The 20,256-nt window shown below is 40.9% G+C and overlaps 3 protein-coding genes across 3 annotated transcripts in view; 1 reads left to right on the top strand and 2 right to left on the bottom strand.

Moving 5' to 3' along the window:
- The first annotated feature begins 848 nt into the window (after nt 1-848).
- mrpl21 (mitochondrial ribosomal protein L21) lies at nt 849-1,514 on the top strand. The gene has a single exon (XM_083938657.1). It carries the CDS (start codon nt 852-854, stop codon nt 1,434-1,436), a length of 585 nt encoding a protein of 194 aa, XP_083794783.1. The 5' UTR covers nt 849-851; the 3' UTR covers nt 1,437-1,514.
- A 2,999-nt stretch (nt 1,515-4,513) lies between these two features.
- On the bottom strand, nt 4,514-10,153 carry cUnh6orf120 (chromosome Un C6orf120 homolog). The gene is made up of 2 exons (XM_083938291.1): nt 10,069-10,153; nt 4,514-7,672 (listed from the first exon to the last, which is right to left on the bottom strand). The coding sequence occupies exon 2, from the start codon at nt 7,622-7,624 to the stop codon at nt 7,070-7,072; it is 555 nt and encodes a 184-aa protein (XP_083794417.1). The 5' UTR covers nt 7,625-7,672; nt 10,069-10,153; the 3' UTR covers nt 4,514-7,069.
- A 2,248-nt stretch (nt 10,154-12,401) lies between these two features.
- npepps (aminopeptidase puromycin sensitive) overlaps nt 12,402-20,256 on the bottom strand; it is a 32,051-nt gene continuing 24,196 nt past the window's right edge. Inside the window, exons 17-23 of the mRNA XM_083923651.1 lie at nt 18,100-18,319; nt 16,232-16,374; nt 15,993-16,049; nt 15,650-15,757; nt 14,792-14,947; nt 14,435-14,482; nt 12,402-14,099 (exon numbers count right to left, since the gene is read on the bottom strand). Of these exons, the coding sequence (XP_083779777.1) occupies nt 13,953-14,099; nt 14,435-14,482; nt 14,792-14,947; nt 15,650-15,757; nt 15,993-16,049; nt 16,232-16,374; nt 18,100-18,319 (879 nt within the window). The 3' untranslated portion in view covers nt 12,402-13,952. The remainder of the gene's footprint in view (nt 14,100-14,434; nt 14,483-14,791; nt 14,948-15,649; nt 15,758-15,992; nt 16,050-16,231; nt 16,375-18,099; nt 18,320-20,256) is intronic.

Below are 20,256 nucleotides of genomic sequence, written 5' to 3'. Positions count from 1 at the left end.
GTTTTTTCTATTTTTAGTATTTTTGTATTTATTTTGATATATTTTCATTTTGAATGTATTTGACAAGTGAATGTACATTTGAAAAACGCTTAATAGCATACATTTAAAAAAAATCCATACATATGTTTAGATTTGTTTTTTGTTTTAATTTTTATTTTTTTAAAATCTAAACATATACATGGATTTCTTTAAATGTATTCATGTAGTTTATTAACCGTTTTTCAAATGTACATTCACTTGTAAAATACATTCAAATTGAAAACATTTAATACAATAAATACAAAAGCAGTACATAAAAGTAAAGCAAGAAAATAAAAAATAACCAAAAATTAAAATACATGAAACTAAAATAAATATAAATCTGTATGAAATCTATAGACCTTATTTTCTAACTGACAGCTTGTATTTTGACTGATATTTATTCTTGTAATTATTTATTATTATTTATCTTTGTCTGGTAATTTATGTATTTATTTTCCTACTTTAAAGAAGAAAATAAAAACTTTAGTGTAGTGTAAATGACTGTGTTTAAAACTTTATTAAGGCCGCCAAAATAACAAAAAAGTTCAAATACATAAAATAAATATAAATCTGTATGAAATCTATAGACCTTATTTTCTAACTGACGGCTTGTATTTTGACTGATATTTATTTTAGTATTTATTTATTATTATTTATCTTTGTCTGGTAATTTATGTATTTATTTTTCTATTTTTAAAGAAGAAAATAAAACAACTTTATTGTAGTGTAAATGAGTGTGTTTAAAATGTCCGACACTGGTAAAGGGTCCTTGAAAGCAGAAAAGGGCAGTTCGCGCATGCGCGGTGCGGACCGGAGCGTTTCCTGTAAAGATGGCGCTGACCAGAGGAGCGGGTCTGTGGAGGACATGCTGCAGGTTTTTACCCACGAACCCGCTGCTGTCCCCGGCCGCTGTCCGAACACAGAGCTCGGGGAGCGGGGTCCTGGAGCCCCTGACCTCCCTGTCCCGGCCGCCGTGGCCGGAGCAGACGACCTTGGTCTCTGAGGAGGAGGAGCGGAGCCGACACGCCGCGGTGGTGAGCACCGTGAACCAGCGGATCCTGCAGCGGGAATACGGCCGCCTGTTCGCCGTGGTGCACGTCGCCGGCCGCCAGTGGAAGGTCACCGGCGAGGACCTGATCCTCATCGAGAACCACATCGAGGCGGAGTGCGGGGAGCGGATCCGCATGGAGAAGGTGCTGCTGGTGGGCGCGGAGGACTTCACCCTGGTGGGCAGGCCTCTGCTCGGGAAGGAGCTGGTCCGGGTCGAGGCCACGGTCATCGAGAAGACCGAGTCCTGGCCCAAAGTGCACATGAGGTTCTGGAAGAGACACCGGTTCCAGCGCAAGAGGATCATCGTCCAGCCGCAGACGGTGCTGCGGATCAACAGCATCGAGCTGGCCCCCAGACTCACATGAGGGACCCGGGTCCACACAGAGACTCTGCTTTATTTGTTTTATTAATATAAATAAGTTCATGTGTTAATGCAGCAACAAGGTGACTGTTTATACTGGACCCGAGCTTTAACTGGGTTTAAAACTGTAAATAAAGCTTCATCTTTTTGCACATTACTTGTTTTTTATTCTGGGTTATAATTTAAAGTGTTAAAGGGAGACACTGCAGGGGAAAAAACATACTTTAATGCACTTAATTTTGAGGTTTTTGGGTCTATTTTGCTTCCGTAACATGTTTTCTTTCTTTGGTGGAAGGAAAACATTTATTAATCTTCACTTTTGTCTGTTTGTGTCTGTGGATTTCTCCTTAAATCAACAAAAGTCAGCGTTAGAAATCAACTCATCTGCGTATTTTAACACAACATTTCAGAAAACTTGGCGTAAAAACAATAAGTGTTAATGTCACTAATGAACTGGGGGAGTTTCATGGGGATATGTTTGAATAGATATTCACCGTAACCCTCTTTTTATCCTCAGGATCAAGGTTTAACGTCTCTAAATAATCATGTTTTTGCTTCATATTTAAGGACTTTTCCTAATTTTATGGGGGGAAAACCTAAAATTGTACATATTTTTTCATTGTTCTGTAAACAAACTTGTCACATCTGTGTTTCTTTGGGTCAATTCTATAATTTTAATGATATAATTATTATAACTCTGTATTTTACAATTCAAATATTTAGAAATGTTTGAAATAGTTTGTTTTTCCTGAGCTCAAATTGACCCTGAAGGTAACACCTAATGGACGTTACTTTTATTCCAAATATTATAAATAACACAAAATAGTTTCATCTCATCTTCAGCCTCTTATCCGGGGTCGGGTCGTGGGGGCAGCAGCTTTAGCAGGGGACCCCAAACTTCCCTTTCCCGGGCCACATTAACCAGCTCTAACTGGGGGATCCTGAGGCGTTCCCAGGCCAGTGTGGGGATATAATCTCTCCACCTGGTCCTGGGTCTTCCCCGAGGCCTCCTCCCAGCTGGACGTGCCTGGAACACCTCCCTAGGGAGGCGCCCAGGGTTCATCCTTACCAGACGCCCGAACTAGTACTCATAAATAAAATACTTCCTTTAAAACACACAAACAAATATTTCCCTCAATCCAATTTTAGATCAGTATTTTTTCCGTATATTTCCAAAGTCACATCACAGGTATTCTGGACGTATAAGAAGGTGTTCAGTGCTGTGTTAGGCGCGGAGCGGTTGCACTCACACTGGTCAAACGAGCTGGGGTTCACCTGTAAAACCTGTTTGGGCCCAGTGCAGAAGGACAGTGTGAGTGAGTGCGCCCTAACTTAAAATGTTAATCAGGAAGCCTGTGAATGTCCTCATGTGTCCAGCTCGTCGTTATCCTTAAAGCAATTTCAGTCAAAAACAACTGGACTGGTTGTTTCTCTAGGAAGACGTTTCTCCTCTCATCCAAGAGGCTTCATCAGTTCATGTACGCATCTGACCAGGACCAGGACCAGGACCAGGCTGGGACTGGACCAGGACCAGGACCAGGCTGGGACTGGACCAGGACCAGGCTGGGACTGAACCACGACCAGGACCAGGACCAGGACCAGGCTGGGACTGGACCAGGACCAGGCTGGGACTGGTCCAACTAACTGGTTTGAGATCCAGGTATTTAACCTCTCACAAGGTCGATGATGTCACTGGAACCTTTTGTGCTCCAAGTGCCAACGACTGTTGTTAGAGTGACAGTCGTTGGTTTGGACCTCGTTAGTGCTCTATTGAGTCTTAACGACAGTCGTTGAGGTCACACGGGGCCATGTCTGAACAGTTGTTCTTTGAGGTTGGATTATTGAATGAAGGGATGAAAGGGCAGCACTGTAAACTGGAGATAAGTGGTGTCTCAGCCCTCCTCCTCTGTTTAGCGATGGTTTCTCCACCTAATTTAAAATGTTATTCAGGAAGTCGACAAAAACACTGAATACCTGACGTTAAAACCTGAGTAACAGCTTTGATTGTGATCATTTCCTGGATGTTTAAATTGCTGAGGTCGCAATTGACCCCAAGGGTAAACGGTGTTAGTAAAAACATACTTTAATTCACTTCAGTTTGAGTTTTTTTTGGTCCATTTTGCTTCCTAAACATGTTTTCTCTCTTTGGTGGAAAGGAAACATTTATTAATCTTCACTTTTGTCTGTTTGTGTCTGTGGATTTCTCCTTAATTCAACAAAAGTCAGCGTTAGAAAACGACTCATCTGCGTATTTAAACACAACATTTCAGAAACATCGCGTAAAAACAAGAAGTGTTAATATCACTAATGAACCGGGGGAGTTTCATGGGGATATCGGTTAGTTTGAATAGATTTTCACCTTAAGTGTTTTACAAAATCTATGAATTTTAGAGGTTTTTTCTCCACTTGAGCCGCAGCTACAGACGCCAAACTTCACACTTTCATTCCTCTCTATATACGCAAGGTTTTTACAATCACGGCCTCATTTAAAAAACATTTAAGTCATAAAAACTTGCATTTTTAAGCCTGATTTATGGAGATTTCTGTAAAAACCTTTGACTCTAATATGTCTACAAAGTAAAACAAGAATTTTGAACCTGGTTTTATCCAGTGTTCACATTTCTCTTCTGGAAATTGATGCAAATTAGCTCGTATTTCATAACATTATGCCTCATTTGCATATTTAAACATTACATTTTCACAAAACTTTTAACACAAAGATAATAGTCTTAATGTCAGTAATAAACCGGGGGAGTTTCATGGTGATATCTGTCAGTTAACAACTAGTCTCAAAGTAAATATCACAGTATAAAACGTAAATTACGCAAATATTATCATTAAAATGTACTTTTAAGTATCAAAACAAAAAGTTCCCCCACTCCCATTTAATGCTACTTAATACTTTTACTCCACTCCACCCCTGAGGGACATATTGTGCTTTTTACGTCACTACATTTGTCTGATAAATGACATTAAATTTGCAGATTAATATTAACTTCTCAGTGGTCGTGAAGGCATCAAAGTGCATTTTCCCTCCCAAATCTGAAACAAAGATAAATGAGACGACACTGTTTTTTTTTAACAGTCTGCAAAAAACAACAGCTTTTATTTAGAAACCTGATTGATTCGTCTCCGGGAACAGGAGAAACGGCTGCTCGGCGGTTTCGCCCGCACAACAGGAGACTGATCTCTGGAAGGCACTGTTGAACATTTCTGCTCAGTGGTCGTAACTGAACTCCAAACGCAGCAGGAGGGGATGGTTTTAAAATCAGGAACGTGTCCAACAGGCAAAAAAAACTAAAAATACAACAAAACAAAAAGTGATTGAACCAAATTAAATGTTGCTACTAATGTTAACAGGTCGGTAGCTATATCCCCATGAACCCAGATGATCCCAAATTAAGGAAATAATCCTGCAAACAGTGAATCATGACAGCGTATTCAGCAGCAGCTTAACCTTCGGTGACGTCTTAATCGAGCTGCAGACATTAAATCCAACGATTACATCAAACGCAAACGGTTTTGATAAGAAAGAAAACTCAGATTTCTCTGATTCCAGCATCTTAAATTTGAGTTTCTGGTTTCTTTCCTCCCCTGAAAGACTTTTTTTTAATAGATCTAACAACTAATTAAATAACGGATTAATCAACAATGTAAATAATGGTAAGTTACAGCCCTGCGTCCTTCTCCCGTTAAAGCCTTTCAGTCGAATGATAAAGATAAAACTATATTAACCCCAGTAATAAACCCGTCTGACGAGTGTCTGTATTGCTAAATTGTTGTTTTTCTTCTTCTGTTGGAGCCACGCACACACACACACACACACACATCCTGTGACGTGTTGATATGCAAGAAGTTAAGACAAGCGGTTTCATTCATTCACAGGCTGAGAGGCGGGAGGCGGCCGCTACGCTCATCTCTGTTTGAGGATCTCTAAATTTGAACATTAATGTTAAAAGTCAAAAACAATCGGTTCAGATTTCAGGTTCGCTCACGTCTTGTGTACGCTGTGAGACTTCTGCCGTACCGACCGTGGAGTGATCCCCTCTCAGATGGATGCAGGCTGTCTCACAACAATGGGTTTTAAAAAGCAGCTTTTTTTTCCAAATACGATTGTAAAGTCCAGTAATCCCTTTTAATCATCACGTATGAACCTGCCCTCTGCCTGGATTTCCTCTTTTCTTAGTATTTTTGCCTTGTTCAGGATGTTTATTGGTCTTTGGGCCCAACACGGGCGTGTAACCAGCTAGTGGCACTGCGGTTAAAGTGTAATTCCCGCGCAAAATCATCCATAGTTGTTTTTCAGCACTTATATAATCAATCAAAAAGCCATCAAGATAGTTTTATCATGTTTGAACTATTAACAGAGAAATCTGGGAGAGTCGCTAACAGCCGGACTTTGCTAACAGTGATTAGCTCGGGGCAGCACGGTGAAGGCATTCAAAGGTCTTTTTTAACCACTAATTCTGCTCAAAATAACACCAAACCTCTGCAGCAGCATGAGAAGAGTCACTACACATAAAACAAAGCACCAACAACGTAGTTATTGAACCCGGAGTTTATTAAAAGAGTGTTTTAAAGACTTACTTACTGGTCCCTGTACCAGCTCAGTCAGCTTCTCGCACTACTGCAGAGGTTTGCTGTTATTTTCAGCAGTATTAGTGGTTAAAAAAGACGTTTTAATGCCTTCACCGTGCTGCCCCGAGCTAATCAGTGTTAGCCACATCCGGCTGTTAGCGACTCTACCGGATTTCTTCGTTAATAGTTGTTACACGTAAAAAACTGTCTTGATGGCTTATTTGATGAATGTAAGTGCCGTAAAAACAACATGGGATGATGATGTTGTGCGGAATTACACTTTAATTATTCATGAATCCACGCACCAAACCTAGGGATTAAATTCCCACTGCAGACATGGTTTAAAGTTTGTAATAACTATCACTCCGGTGTGATATTTTGTTTAATGTGGTTCCATCAGTAAGAACTCACTGCTGCTCACGGGCCAAAAGGACACTTGAATTACAATATGATGAAAGATTATAACGGATCTCTTTTGCCCAACAACACCACAAATAAACCGCCTACCCCCTCAGGTTTAACGAGTGCTGCGGATCAGAAGGGATCACTTCACGACCGGCATCGACAGTAACCTATAACTCCTCCAACTGTGCGTTAAATTAAAGATACACTTGAATGAAACCCAAACCAATCCTTTGAGATGCGAGAAATCTTCCCCTCTTGCCCTTTTGGTTGAACTGCGGTTCCATATAGAAACTCCCAAAGGCCCAAATGTAGGCGATGACTAAACATGTACCTGTGCTTCACCTTGATACGCTTCATTGTGTTTTTGCACGAGAGGACACCGAAGCCAAACCTGCTGAATCTGACGAGCTCGGGTTCGTTTGCTTTTCACCAGTCAGGCTTCACCGGCGAATTCAATTTTTCTTTTAAATCAAGTTTGCGATTTTGATCCCAAGGAACGAACGCTTGTTAAAATGCCAGAATTCTCAGTGGCGACATTTTCTCACCCTTACAGGATAGAAGAAAAGAATATTTGATGTATCAAAGCTGAGCCGGAAAAAGAAGAAGAAGCAGAATCTCGTCTTTGTGTTACAGCACCGATGAAGGAAACCTTTTTCAAAACAAAATCTCAAGTATAATCTTCAAAAGTCCGATTAGAATAGTCCAAAAGATCGACTCCTCTTCCTGAAAGTCCTCCTCTTCTGCCTGAGGGGATTTCCTTTTCTTTAGTCCCTCTGAAGTGTATGAGCCCTTGTCGAACGGGTCCTGGGGAACCGTCTGATCGTAAAACACCCGCATTTCAAACTCGCTCTCCTTGTAAGACGGGTGGCCGTATATGCCGATGCCCACGGGCCTCGTGAAGTCCCCCGGCACCACCACCACGTCCTGGCCGCAGGTCACCGACTGCAGCTTGTAGGTGTCGAAGCTCGGCCGCAGGGTTTTATCCGACACGTAGAGGTCGGCGTCCCCCTTGAGGCTTCGCATGTGCAGGATGATCCTGCCATCGTGGTTGAGGCGCAGGTAGCTGTAGTTTCCGGCCCCGATGTGGCCCTGAACCACGTGGAGCAGCACCCACTCTTCGGGGACGCTGTCGTCCTCGGAGAGGCTCAGGAAGCCTCTGGCCTGGGACAGCAGGAGGGCGACGACCAGGGCGCTGCAGCTCAGCATCATGATGAAGGCATCGGTCAGTCAGTCACCGCCTGGACGACACCAGACAGCCTGAAGAGAGGACGGGAAACTTCAGGACACACCATCACAGAAAGGAAATAACCCTGTGCTACGTTTAATAAGCATACAACTTATGGTTATTCAATTAATCACATTTCCTACAGCCCAAAATAACGTCTTCAAAGCGCTTATTTTGTCTGACCAACTAAATATATTCATTACAGCAGCACATTTCAGCATTTGAACCAGGAGATTATTGCCACTTTACTATACTATATATATATATATATTTAACCGTTGGGTTGTTCAGGTTGTAACTGCTGACAGGTGTTAGCATAGTAGCATGTTAGCATTCAACTCAAACACACTAATAGTTGTTATTGTTATCCAAAAAACAGAACCAGGGCTGTTTTAATGTTACATTTCTCACACGTATGTGGTTGGAAAGCGTTGAGGCTGAACATTACAGCGAATACATATTTGTGAAAGTCGTTGATAAACGTTAAAATCCTTCCTGTCAACGGTCAAAGGTTTAGCTCGGCAGAGGGTCAGTGGTTTCTTTTGGCTATATGGACTGGACGGCAATGGACACCCACAGACTGATTTAACAAGTATCCACATCCTTTACTTGAGTTAAAGTCCTCACAGCTACACTGTGACTAAATATATTCAGTTTACAATGATTTAAAACAGAGGAAATCAGCACATTTTCACATCAGAGAGGGTGGATCTTTGGCATTTTACTTGAAAAGTTACTTGTCAGTCAATATTCTGACAGAATAAAACATTTTGTGTTTAAATAATCATGAAAAAGCCATAAAAAATGTTTCCTCCTGTTTACTGTTATGTGGAGCTCCTTTAGGTGCTACCATGGCGACAGCGCCTCCTCCTGGGATCCTGTTTGGTGAGTTTTCACTCTTGACAAACAGGAAGAAATCCAGTTCATATGAGTAAGTTACTTCTCTACGTTTGTCCGGCAGCTTTCGTTACTTTTCAGATGACAGTTTTTCATCTCCTTCCTGTGCAGGGAAAACCACGTGTCCTCAGATGATGTTGATGTTGATGCTTCGACTTAAGAAAGATTTGTGTAAGTGTAATCTGACCCTGAGGTACTGCTACTTTTACTTACATTGCTACTTAAAATACTTAAAATGCAATAAGCACAACCTTAAACATCTACAGCAGTAAAATGCACATTGAAACAGCGGGAATGTTAATCCATGCATTATTTATTTATTCCTGTATTTATTTAGACATTAATTCATGCATTTATTTATTCCCATATTTATTGTATGTATACATTAATATGTGCATTCATTAATGTGTGTATTTATTTAAACATTAATTTATTTATGTATCGACTGATTTAGACATTAATGTATGCATCTATTTATTCCTGTATTTATTTATTCATACATTAACATATGCATTTATTAATTTGTGTTTTTATTTATACATTTGTTTATTCAAGTATCGATTGATTTAGACATTAATGTATGCATTTATTTATTCCTGTATTTATACACTAATACTGTATATGCATTTATTAATTTGTGTATTTTTTTATTTGTACGTCGATTTATGCATTGATTTATTGAGACTTAAGTCATAGTTTCTCCATAATCGCAGACCAGATCTTACACAAAATGCTTTATTCTGTCAGAATATCGACTGACAAGTAACTTTTCATGTAAAATGCCAAAGATCCACCCTCTCAGATGTGAAAATATGCTGATTTTCTCTGTTTTAAATCATTGTAAACTGTATATATTTAGTCACAGTGTAGCTGTGAGGACTTTAAGTCAAGTAAAGGATGTGGACACTTGTTGAATCACTGTCTGTAGGTGTCCATTAACCCGAGCCGCCTCTCGGGAGGAACCACTGACCCTCAGCAGAGCTAAAAATAAACCTTTGACCTTTGACAGGAAGGATTTGAAACGTTATTAACGACTTTTACAAACATTACAAACACTTTCCAACCACTTACGTGTGAGAAATGTAACATTAAAACAGCCCTGGCTCCGGTTTTTGGATAACAATAACAACTATTAGTGGGTTTGAGTTGAATGCTAACATGCTACTATGCTAACACCTGTCAGCAGTTACAACCTGAACAACCCAACGGTTAAAATATTAAATACAAATATATCTATTAAATATAAATAATGGGGAATATAACTTAACATCATATATTAGCTCTTAGTGCAGTTAGCAGAGGTAACGCTAGTCTGAGCTTCTTACTTGTTTAACTCGGTTAGCTTCTTATCACACAGTACATTTAGCCCCGCGCAGCTAACGATGCTAACTCGTTCAGGTTGAGCTTAAATCCGTAAAGTTTCCAGAACACGGACGCAGCCGTAAGACTTAAAACTTGATTAAATAAGTCCCGACTTCATTATCAAACATGTATTAGTTTGTATATTAACACATTTCTCCTGTTTACTCACACAGCTGTCATCTTCGTCCAAACACAAGTTCACTTCTTCTCCTCCTTTTTCCTTCCGCTCACCAAACACACGACACCACCGCGGCCCCTACCGGCGACACATGGGAACTGCACCCAACAGGCTCCAGTGGGGGAGACGCTACAGGTGAATATAATAATATTAATAATAATAATAATACTATTAAAAGAATCATATTAAAATAATAATATCATACTACTAATAATAATAATTGTATAGGAATTATAATATAATATAAAGTAATATGTTTTTTAGTATATATTATTATTGTTATAGTATATTTTGCATATTTTGTTGTATATATTATTGTTTGTTTACAGCACACTGTGCACTGTATATATATGCACTATGTATGTAATGGATTCTATGCATGTTATGTACAAAGTGTTTATTTGCTGACCCACTGCTGCTGTTACAGAATAATTTCCCGGTCTGGGATCATTAAAGTAAATCTATTCTATTCTAATAGTTATATAATAAATAATAATATAATAATAATAAATATAATAAACTAATTAAAGTGTACTACATTTATTTTTTAGTGTACGTCTTTTGACATTAAGTTGTGCATATATTTAGTAAATTTAATGCATTTTTAAAAATATTTATTAAATTATGTATCTTTTTATTCATGCATGTATTTCTATATTCCTGTATTTATTTATACACTAATATGCATTCATTTAATCCTATTTATCTATGCATTTGATAATAATACTTATTATAAAAAAGAATACTACTAATAATTTAATACTACTACTAATAATATGACTATAATAGGTATAATACAAATACTAATACTCAAGATACTACTACTACTACTAATATAATAATTATAGTGTACTACATTTATTTTTTTATAGTGTACGTATTTTCACATTAATTTGTACATATATTTAGTAAATTTAATGCATTTTTTATATATTTATTAAATGATTTATTCATGCATGTATTCCTGTATTTATTTATACATTAATGTATGTATGTATGTTCAGGCCTCCATAATTGCAGACCAGGTGTCACTGCACGTCATACCCCAAAGCTCAGACATATGTTTTTGGTGTCCCAGCCTCCTTCTATTACCTTAGAAACACCTGGGACGTGTTCAACTAAGCTCTGACTCATTAGAAAACATTAAATATCTCTGCACACGAAACTAAAATTTGTAGACACCTGAATTTCCTCTCTGTAATCATCTTTAATATTTTATACACTCACCGGCCACTTTATTAGGTACACCTGTCCAACTGCTCCTTAACGCAAATTTCTAATCAGCCTATCACATGGCAGCAACCACATGCATTCAGGCATGTAGACGTGGTGAAGAAGAGGTGCTGAAGTTCAAACGGAGCATCAGAATGGGGAAGAAAGGTGATTTAAGTGACTTTGAACGTGGCGTGGTTGTTGGTGCCAGGCGGGCTGCTCTGAGTGTTTCACTAACTGCTGATCTACTGGGATTTTCACGCACAACCATCTCTAGGGTTTACAGAGAATGGTCCCAAAAAGAGAAAAGATCCAGTGAGCGGCAGTTCTGTGGGCGCAGATGCCTTGTTGATGCCAGAGGTCAGAGGGGAATGTACACACTGGTCGGAGCTGATAGAAAGGCAACAGTAACTCAAATATCCACTGGTTCCAACAGAGGGATGCAGGAGAGCATTTGTGAACACACAACACCACCGACTTTCTAGCAGAGGGAACAGCAGCAGCAGACACACTGACACTTTATTAAGCAGCAGGCGTGCCTAATAAAGTGGCCGCTGAGTGTACACCAGCTATGCTAACCTGTGATAGAGGGCGATAAAGGCAGTGGGTGGTTGGGTGTCAGTTCATCACATGTTCATATTATTCCACTTTACAGTTGGACAAACTGTTAGGTCAAAGTAAAAGGATTCTCTTCGAGAGAGAGAGAGAGAGAGAGAGAGAGAGAGAGAGAGAGAGAGAGAGAGAGAGAGACTGCTTCACTGCTGCTTTATCCCATAAAATCACGCCCTCCCCTCGTCCACGCGTGTGTGTGTGCACGTGCACGTGTGTGTGTGCTCATCTGCTTCACTGCTGCTTTATCCCATACGATCACGTCCTCCCCTCGTCCGCGTGCGTGTGTGTGAGATGACACAAAACAAACCACATCTGTTGACGCGCATGCCCACTTCCACACGTCACTCATTAATAAAAATCCTTTCTTATTGATTTCACATCATTTGTTTTTTTTTTATAATCCTTTTTCACTTTAATGAACACCAACTGTTTTAAACAAAAAAAAAAAAAAAAAAAAAAAAGAAAGAAAAGAAAAACAACAACAAATGTTCCAGGGGACGGGGAGGAGGAGGAGGAGGGGGGGGGGAGGAAGAGTCTCAACGACGGGTCGGATGACTTCTCGGGTCGGTATGTTTTCAAAATAAAACAAAAAAAACAAAAAAAAAAACACATCAAATTGTAAATTCTATATAGATATACTCGTTCAACAAGTCTGCATAATCTGTCACATTTAGATACATTTGACGTTTACGTGGAAATCGCCCGTTTTCACCACTTCACTTGAAGTTAAAAGCATTTTTTCTCCGCAAACCGCTCAAAACCACTTTAAGGCTTCCAAGTTTGACGGCGTTTGAGTCGAGGCGCCGGACGCTCGAGCGCTTGATCAAAGAGGCGTTTCCTGATGTTACTTCAGAATGAAAAAAGGCCCCAAAGAGTAGTGTTGTGATCTTTTTCTTCGTCTCTTACTCTCTCACTCTCTCTCTCCTCAGAATATAAGATTATCTCAACATTTAAATAAACCACTGCATCTGATGTCTTATAAAACACGCCGATATCTTCGCTTCACTGAGGGAGGCGGGTGAAGAGAACCGTTTTTTAAATATGCCTGTTTATGATTCAAACTATACAAACTCGGACTGAACAGACCTCGAAGGGGGGGAGGGGAGGGGAGAGAGGAGGGGGGAGGGGGGAGGGGAAACAGGTAACCATGAACTTTACCGTTTAATTCTTTTAAAAGGAACATCGTCTGCAAAAAAAAAATATGCTTGCATTATACAGTTTACAATGTAGTACCATGCTAGCGCTGCTCGCCTTCGTCCTAAACCGCTTATTAGCAAATGGAGAATCAGTGCTGTTTGAAACGACAACACACACACACGCACGCACACACACACACGCATACACACACACTACTGTTATTAACCCCATTCTGCCCACGTGCCTTCTGCTTTCACCCAATCAGAACGCCCTAAAAGAGACGAAGGAGGAGGAGGAGGAGGGGGGTCTAACTGAAGGGAGGGATAAAAAGAAAAATAATTTGTTTGTACAGAAAACAAACGGAAGTAAAACAAAAGCAGCAAATGCAGAAAATCACACTTCATGCATTCGAAAATGAGTGTCAGCGGGGGAGGGGACGGGGGAAGGAAGTCGGGGGATTCACAGTTTTCTCAGCTACGGCGCGGAGATGGACGAGGGTGTGCATACGGGGCAGGTGATGCAGAGATAGCGGCTGTTTTCGAGGGTGTTTCTATTTTTCTTTTTTTTTATTGAAACGCCGGCTTTTCTATTTAACGCTGACTGGCGGAAGTGTCGTCCGCTCCGAGGGCAGAATGGGGGTAAAACTACATTCCTGGTCTAAAATGAATTTGCTTCGTTAGCGTAGAAAGAGTCTCTTTGTGTTTCCAACACTTTGTTAAATTCTTGGCTTTGCCTTCTTGTTTTTATACAGTTTCTTTAGAGAAATGAAGCCTGCTGTAAGTACGCTCTGGTCGGGGGGAGGAGGGGGCAGCTATGATGCTGGGGAGGTCCGCGCTGGAGCGACGAAGGAGGGCGAAGAGGGAGACGGCGGAGGTTGGGAGGGATGGCGGGCGGGCGGACGGGGGGGCTGTGGCTCAGACGGGGGGTGCTTTGCGCTGCAGTAGATACTGCTGGATGTCGTCTGCGTCGCGTTTCAGCCAGGCGGCGTTGAGGAGGATGTTCTCGCAGCACTGCTGCACCGTGCGCTCGGCCGCCGGCGCCGGGTGGCTCTCAAAGAAACTCTGCAGGGAAACAAACACACGCAGGAAGACGACAGGTTGAGAAGCTGACGGGCTCTTAGGAAATAAAAAAAGGGTTTGAGGTGTGCTGAAAGCCACTTAACCCTCCTGTTACCCTCAAAACACAGTTTATCCTTGGGATCAATTCAACAAAACAACAGCTTCGAAATGTGATTCAGCCGATTTAAAATCAGTTTCCAAAAATCTGTTTCCGTAAATAAAAGTCCATGGAAAGATTCATGAATTAGCAGAAATATTTGTCTGCTTCCTTCTCTGTTCCAGGAATGAACCTCCTTTAAAAACAGCAAACTGCAGAACACAGAGTGAAGCGCTCTCACCTTCACTTCAGCCGCCATTTTGTCGATAGCGAAGCCGTCGACTGTGAGCTGCAGAGACACGAGAACAGGAAACACGTGAAGTAAATGAAAACTCCATAAAAGTTTTAGTTAACAGACACTGACGTCCATGTTTAATGATTCATCTGCTTCTCTCCCAGGGGTCGTCACGAGGAGTTGAAATAAATGAATGTAAAGTCTTAGAAGAAGGTTAGAAATGTGACAGCAGCTTTTAAATACCATAAATATTGAACATGTTTAATATTTGAAAAGGATCTTCAGTGGTGTGTGTGTGCGTGTGCGTGTGCGTGTGCGTGTGTGTGTGTGTGTGTGCGTGTGTGTGTGTGTGTGTGTGTGCACCTTGATGAGCCGTGATATGAGGAAGCCGCCCTGGTAGCGGTTGTAAAGCTCCTCCCAGTTGTCCTTGACAAACTTCCAGGCAGCTTTCCGGCCGTGTTTACTGCTTCCTGCCACGCCCCCGATCACCGACACTGTGTCCTGGGGACGAACCTCTTCCTGTCGGGGGAGAAGAGAGAGAGAGGGAGAGAGGGAGAGAGAGAGAGAGGGAGGGGGAGAGAGGGGGAGAGAGAGAGAGAGAGAGAGAAAGGGGGGGAGAGAGAGAGAGAGGGAGAGAGAGAGCGAGAGAGAGAGAGAGAGAGAGAGAGAGAAGAGAGCGAGAGCGAGAGAGAGAGAGAGAGAGAGAGAGAGAGAAAGAGGGAGAGAAAGAGGGAGAGAAAGAGGGAGGGAGTGTGAGAGAGAGTGAGAGAGTTGAGGTGAAGCAGCTGTAAACCTGCTCCTGCTCCTGTTCACAGTGTTTTGTGACTGAACGATGAAGTTTGAGCCTCGTTGTTTCCGTGGAAATCATCAACCAGCGTCATAAAACCGCCTCAAAGTCCAAATGAATGAAAAACACAAACTGGGTCACATTTACTCCGTAAACACACCAGAAGTTAAAGCTGCAAACTAGGGACAGAGCCCAAAACCTTTTCCCAGCATGTGCGCTAAACGTGTGCGTGTGTTAAACGCGTGCGTGCGTTAAACGTGTGCGTGTGTTAAACGCGTGCGTGTGTTAAACGTGTGCGTGCGTTAAACGCGTGCGTGCGTTAAACGCGTGCGTGCGTTAAACGCGTGCTTGCGTTAAACGCGTGCTTGCGTTAAACGTGTGCTTGCGTGCGTGCGTGCGTGCGTGCGTGCGTGCGTGCGTGCGTGCGTGCGTACCGAGAGGGCGAAGCTGAGGACTTTCTGGATGAGGTCGGGGGCGGAGATGGCGCCCAGCACTCGCTCGATGCGGTTCTTCTCCTCCTGCATGTCTGCTTGTTTGTGGAGCTGTAAAAAGATGTGACAGAATAAATCATCACCTCCTTCTTTCATCACTATTACTCTGATTTAAATACTTTGAACACCTGTTCATACGTCAGGCTCCAGACACCTAACATCTTACCTTACATATTCTACCAATGCATACATACTGAAAATGAATGTCCTCCCCCTTACTAATAAGTTTGAGTAACTGTCACTGAAGATCTTCGCGTCTCCGTCACCGTGTTCTCCCCAGTCTTACCTTCAGCATCGTGTCCAACGTGGCGCTGTCTCCATGTTTCAGCACTGTTAAATACACCTGCGGACACAGACAGTCAAAAATGACCCTCCCTTTACACCAGTAACAAAACACGCTCTGTGTGTGTGCGTGTGTGTGTGTGTGTGTGTGTGTGTGTGTGTGTGTGTGTGTGTGTGTGTGTGTGTGTGTGTGTGTGTGTGTGTGTGTGTGTGTGTGTGCTAGTGTGTGTGTGTCCTGCTCACCGGGCTCCGGAGGTCTGCAGGCAGGCCCTGCTTGCCGTCCACGTGGTCCCTGAATCTCCGTCGGGCCTCCTCCAGTGTGGGTTTGTGTCCCGCCTTCCCCAGCTTCCCCAGAACCAGACCTCTCAACAGGGCGTCCAGGTGACCTGCGCGACAAAAGCCCTCAGGTTCAAGCTATCCTCGATTTTCAACACATCATCTCAAATCTGCACAGAGAAAGTAGATCCTAATCCACTTAGTGCTTTATTTGGCGTCTCCCCAGCTCAGTCCATAGGTGACTGAGGAGGGTCACTGGTTTGAGTCCCTGTGTGGACCATGAATGGAGCGTGGACTGGTGGATGGAGAGGTGCCAGTTCATCTCCTGGGCACTGCCGAGGTGCTGTTGAGCAGGGCACCAAACCCCCAACTGCTCGGGGCGCCAGTCACTGGCAGCCCCCTCGCTCTGACATCTCTCCATTAATTGCATGTATATAGGTCCTGTCTGTGCATGTGTGTGTGTATATTTCGGGCCTGTGTGTGTGTAACATGAAAAATAATCATAGAGTGAAAATTGAATTTCCCCATTGCGGGACAAATAAAGGAATTCTTCTTCTTCTTTATCTGCGTCTATGAAAGATGTTCTGGCCTTTACTACTCTTCCAGTGCGAAGACTTATTTGGCTTAAATCTCACTCTCCTCCCTCCTTTCGTCATCGGATCAGAGACGTTTCTTTATTTCCTAAAACTGGAACAACTCAGGTTTTCTTTGTGAGCTTCTTCTGACAACTTCAGGAAAACATGGGAGCGTCTCTGTTCCAGAATGACCTTTGACCTCCAGGGGCCTTTGCCCCGTTTTAATGTCTGACTTTTGACAGTTAGCAGCGACTGTTAAGGTTCTTTTACTCAGGTATTTTTTCTGATCTTGTACTGACTGGTGTTGTTTTGTTGTTGTTTCAGTTCAAATTTTCTTGATTATTTTTACTTAATAATATATTAATTTATTTTCATTATCTGCTGTGTCTTGTGTGTTTTATGTCTGTTGTGTGTTTACTTTGAGTTCTGTTATTCTTGATTAATGTTACTTTAATTTATTTATTCATTTTTTCTCATTATCTGCCGTGTCTAGTTTGTGTTGTGTCTCTCTGTGTCTTCTTGGGTAAAAAGGGAACTGCTTTGTACAGATAACTTTTAATATATTTGTCTATTCTGTTTCTACTGACTGGTGTTGATTTGTTGTTGTTTTTTTTGTTTTGGTTCCACTATTCTTGATTATTTTTACTTAGTTTATTTTTCTGCAGTGTCTTGTATGTGTTATGTCCGTTGTGTGTGTTTTTTTTTTACAGTTTAGGTTGAGTTCTATTATTCTTAATTATTTCTAATTAAATGTATTTATTAATTCATTTATTTTCGTTATCTGCCGTGTCTTGTTTGTGTTGTGTCTCTCTGTGTCTTCTTGGGTAAAACAGGAACTGCTTTGTACACATAACTTTTAATATATTTATCAATTGTATACCCCTGAGAAAAGCAATACACAAAGTCTGGGGGAAAAAAGTAAAATAACCTTAAAACCTTTACACAGAAGTCACTCCACAGGCTGTTAATGACAACAGAGAAAGTTGGTCAAGGTCTCAATGTTTAAGTTAGGTAACAACCCGTTCATTCACTATTAAAAATCTATGAAAACATGTAAAATATTACACACAGGACCTTTTAAAAAAATGATGACAGGCACAGAGACAAAACGGCTTGAAACATCTTATTTTGCAAGGTCCAAATAAAAGTGTTGTATTTTAAATCTACGCGTAACAGAAAACGCACTCTAACAAGTGATTTCAGAGAGATGCTAATAAAGAGGAATCTACTTTGGCTCTAAACGAGAACACTTCTCCTCACCTTCCCCTGGTTTGCAGTCCCAGCCGAGCTCCAGGCCGATGGGGGTGAAGAGGTCCCGGATGAACTCCTGGATCTCCTCGTGGAAGTCGGTGTGAGACAGCAGAGAGGACAACACTCCCAGGTTGCAGCTGAGGTCGCTCCACACCGTGTAGTTGGGCTCGTTGACGAACGCCTCCATCAGCTTCAGCACCTCCACCGTGCTGATCATCCCTGCGCGAGACTGAAGACACGGCAACGAGTTTAGACACGTTCCCCCTCCTCTTTTTCTGATCCTCTAAAATAAATAAATAAAGTCCTGCACGATAAAAGCATCCAAATTTCCTCTCACGTCACATTTAAAGTCTCACACTGAAGGTTTTATAAAGGAAAGAGCAGCAGAGGAGAAGTTGGAATCACACCTGCTGCAAAACAAGTTTCCTGTCGGGACTCAAATGAGTCAGGGATTTCCCAGAGATTCTCTTTGCGGTTTGGATCCGGACTCTGGGCTGCTTACCCTGTTCTGCAGCGTGACAGTGGGCACTGTCTTGCAGGAAAATTGCAACTGAGCGAGAGATAATTGCAGTGGAGGTATTGCATGTTGCACATCATCATCATTATTGGTCCAGTTACAATTAACAAGAAACTTCAGACAGGTAAACTTAATGAGCGCCCTCTGTGTAAGACTTCAGGAGCTCATGCCACGTCCTTTCAGCACGCAAGTGTCAGGACCATCCTGTCGCCACGACACTCTCTGCTCTCTCTAACAACCTTCCTTCACTATTTCCTCCTCTTGCACGGGTTTACTCTGGGTGATCCAGTTTACGCCCTCTGCAAAAAAACCTTCCTACTTTCTCTTTTTCATCCTTAAAACTTCCTTCACTCTTTCCTATTATTGCAGGGGTTTCCTCCGGGTGCTCCTGTTTCCTCCCACTGAAAGAAAACTCCCCCAAAAATATTTTAAAAATGTCCTGACCTCAGACGTGAAAAAGAAAACATGTTTATTTAACTCAGGGTGTTTAAAAAAGAAAAGTATTGTTCAGGTTTCAGCACTGAAACTCAAATATCACAGCCGAACTGATATTGAAAAACCAATGAACTGTAGATATTTCAGTGCCTGCTCCTTGTGTTTGAAAGAGTAAACATGACTTTAGTGTAAATAAATGAGTAAATAAAATAATAAATAAATACAGGAATAAATAAATAAATGCATAAATTAAATAATAAATAAAATAATTAATATTTACAGGAATAAATAAATAAATGCATGAATGAAATAAATAAATTATTAATATTTAAAATAATTAATAAATAATGCATAAATAAATGAATCGATAAATGTATAAATAAATAAATAAAATAATAAATACCTGCATGAATAAAGGAATAAATAAAATACTTAATAAAAATAAATAAATTAAAATAAATAATTTTTCAGTCTGGGATCATTAAAGTAATTCTATTATAATTAATATTTACTGGAATAAATACATAAATAATAAATAAATGAATCAGTAAATGTATAAATACATAAAAGAATAAATAAATGTAGAAATAAAGATTTATATTCTATCAAATTCCAAACAATAAAACATAATATTTTATGAATAAATCAAGATTTAACACTCAGTTCTTTTTTTGATCTCCAGTTAAACCTGATAATAAAGTTCCTGTGAAGTGAGGAAAGTCTGACACTGATCAGCTGATGTGACGGTGTTGGTGGCGAGGCCGAGGTCACGCTTACAAAATGCTCAACGTTGTGAAGCAACACCAGTACTTTTGAAAGACTCTTCATCCATCTGTCAGGGCTCTTTACACCTCTTCCAGAGTCAAATTCACAACATTTTTCAAGCTTTTTAAGCAGCTTACAGCTCCACAAACTGTATGTACAGTATCCTGATTATTTCATTTATTCCTCACATTAAATAACATGTTATTGTGCTATAAACAACTAAAACTATGTGTTGTAAAGTTTTCTACAGAAGGGAAATTTATCTGTCGTCGCCTTGTTGACTGCAATCGGCAAATATGATGATGTTTACCAATGTTTGTGTGATGTTCAGGGGACGACGTTTATCTTCATCGATCTGTTTATTGTCTGCACCAGCTTAATGTTGGGAAGCAATTATTTTTAAAATCAATAATCTTTTTTTATTTAAGGTAGTTTGTAAGAATTTGTGC

Source organism: Echiichthys vipera, assembly GCF_963691815.1.
Source record: "Echiichthys vipera genome assembly, chromosome: 2".
Taxonomy (NCBI): Eukaryota; Metazoa; Chordata; class Actinopteri; order Perciformes; family Trachinidae; genus Echiichthys; species Echiichthys vipera.
The sequence above is the reverse complement of the archived record's forward strand: the minus strand, read 5'-3'. Positions and strand labels throughout refer to the sequence as shown.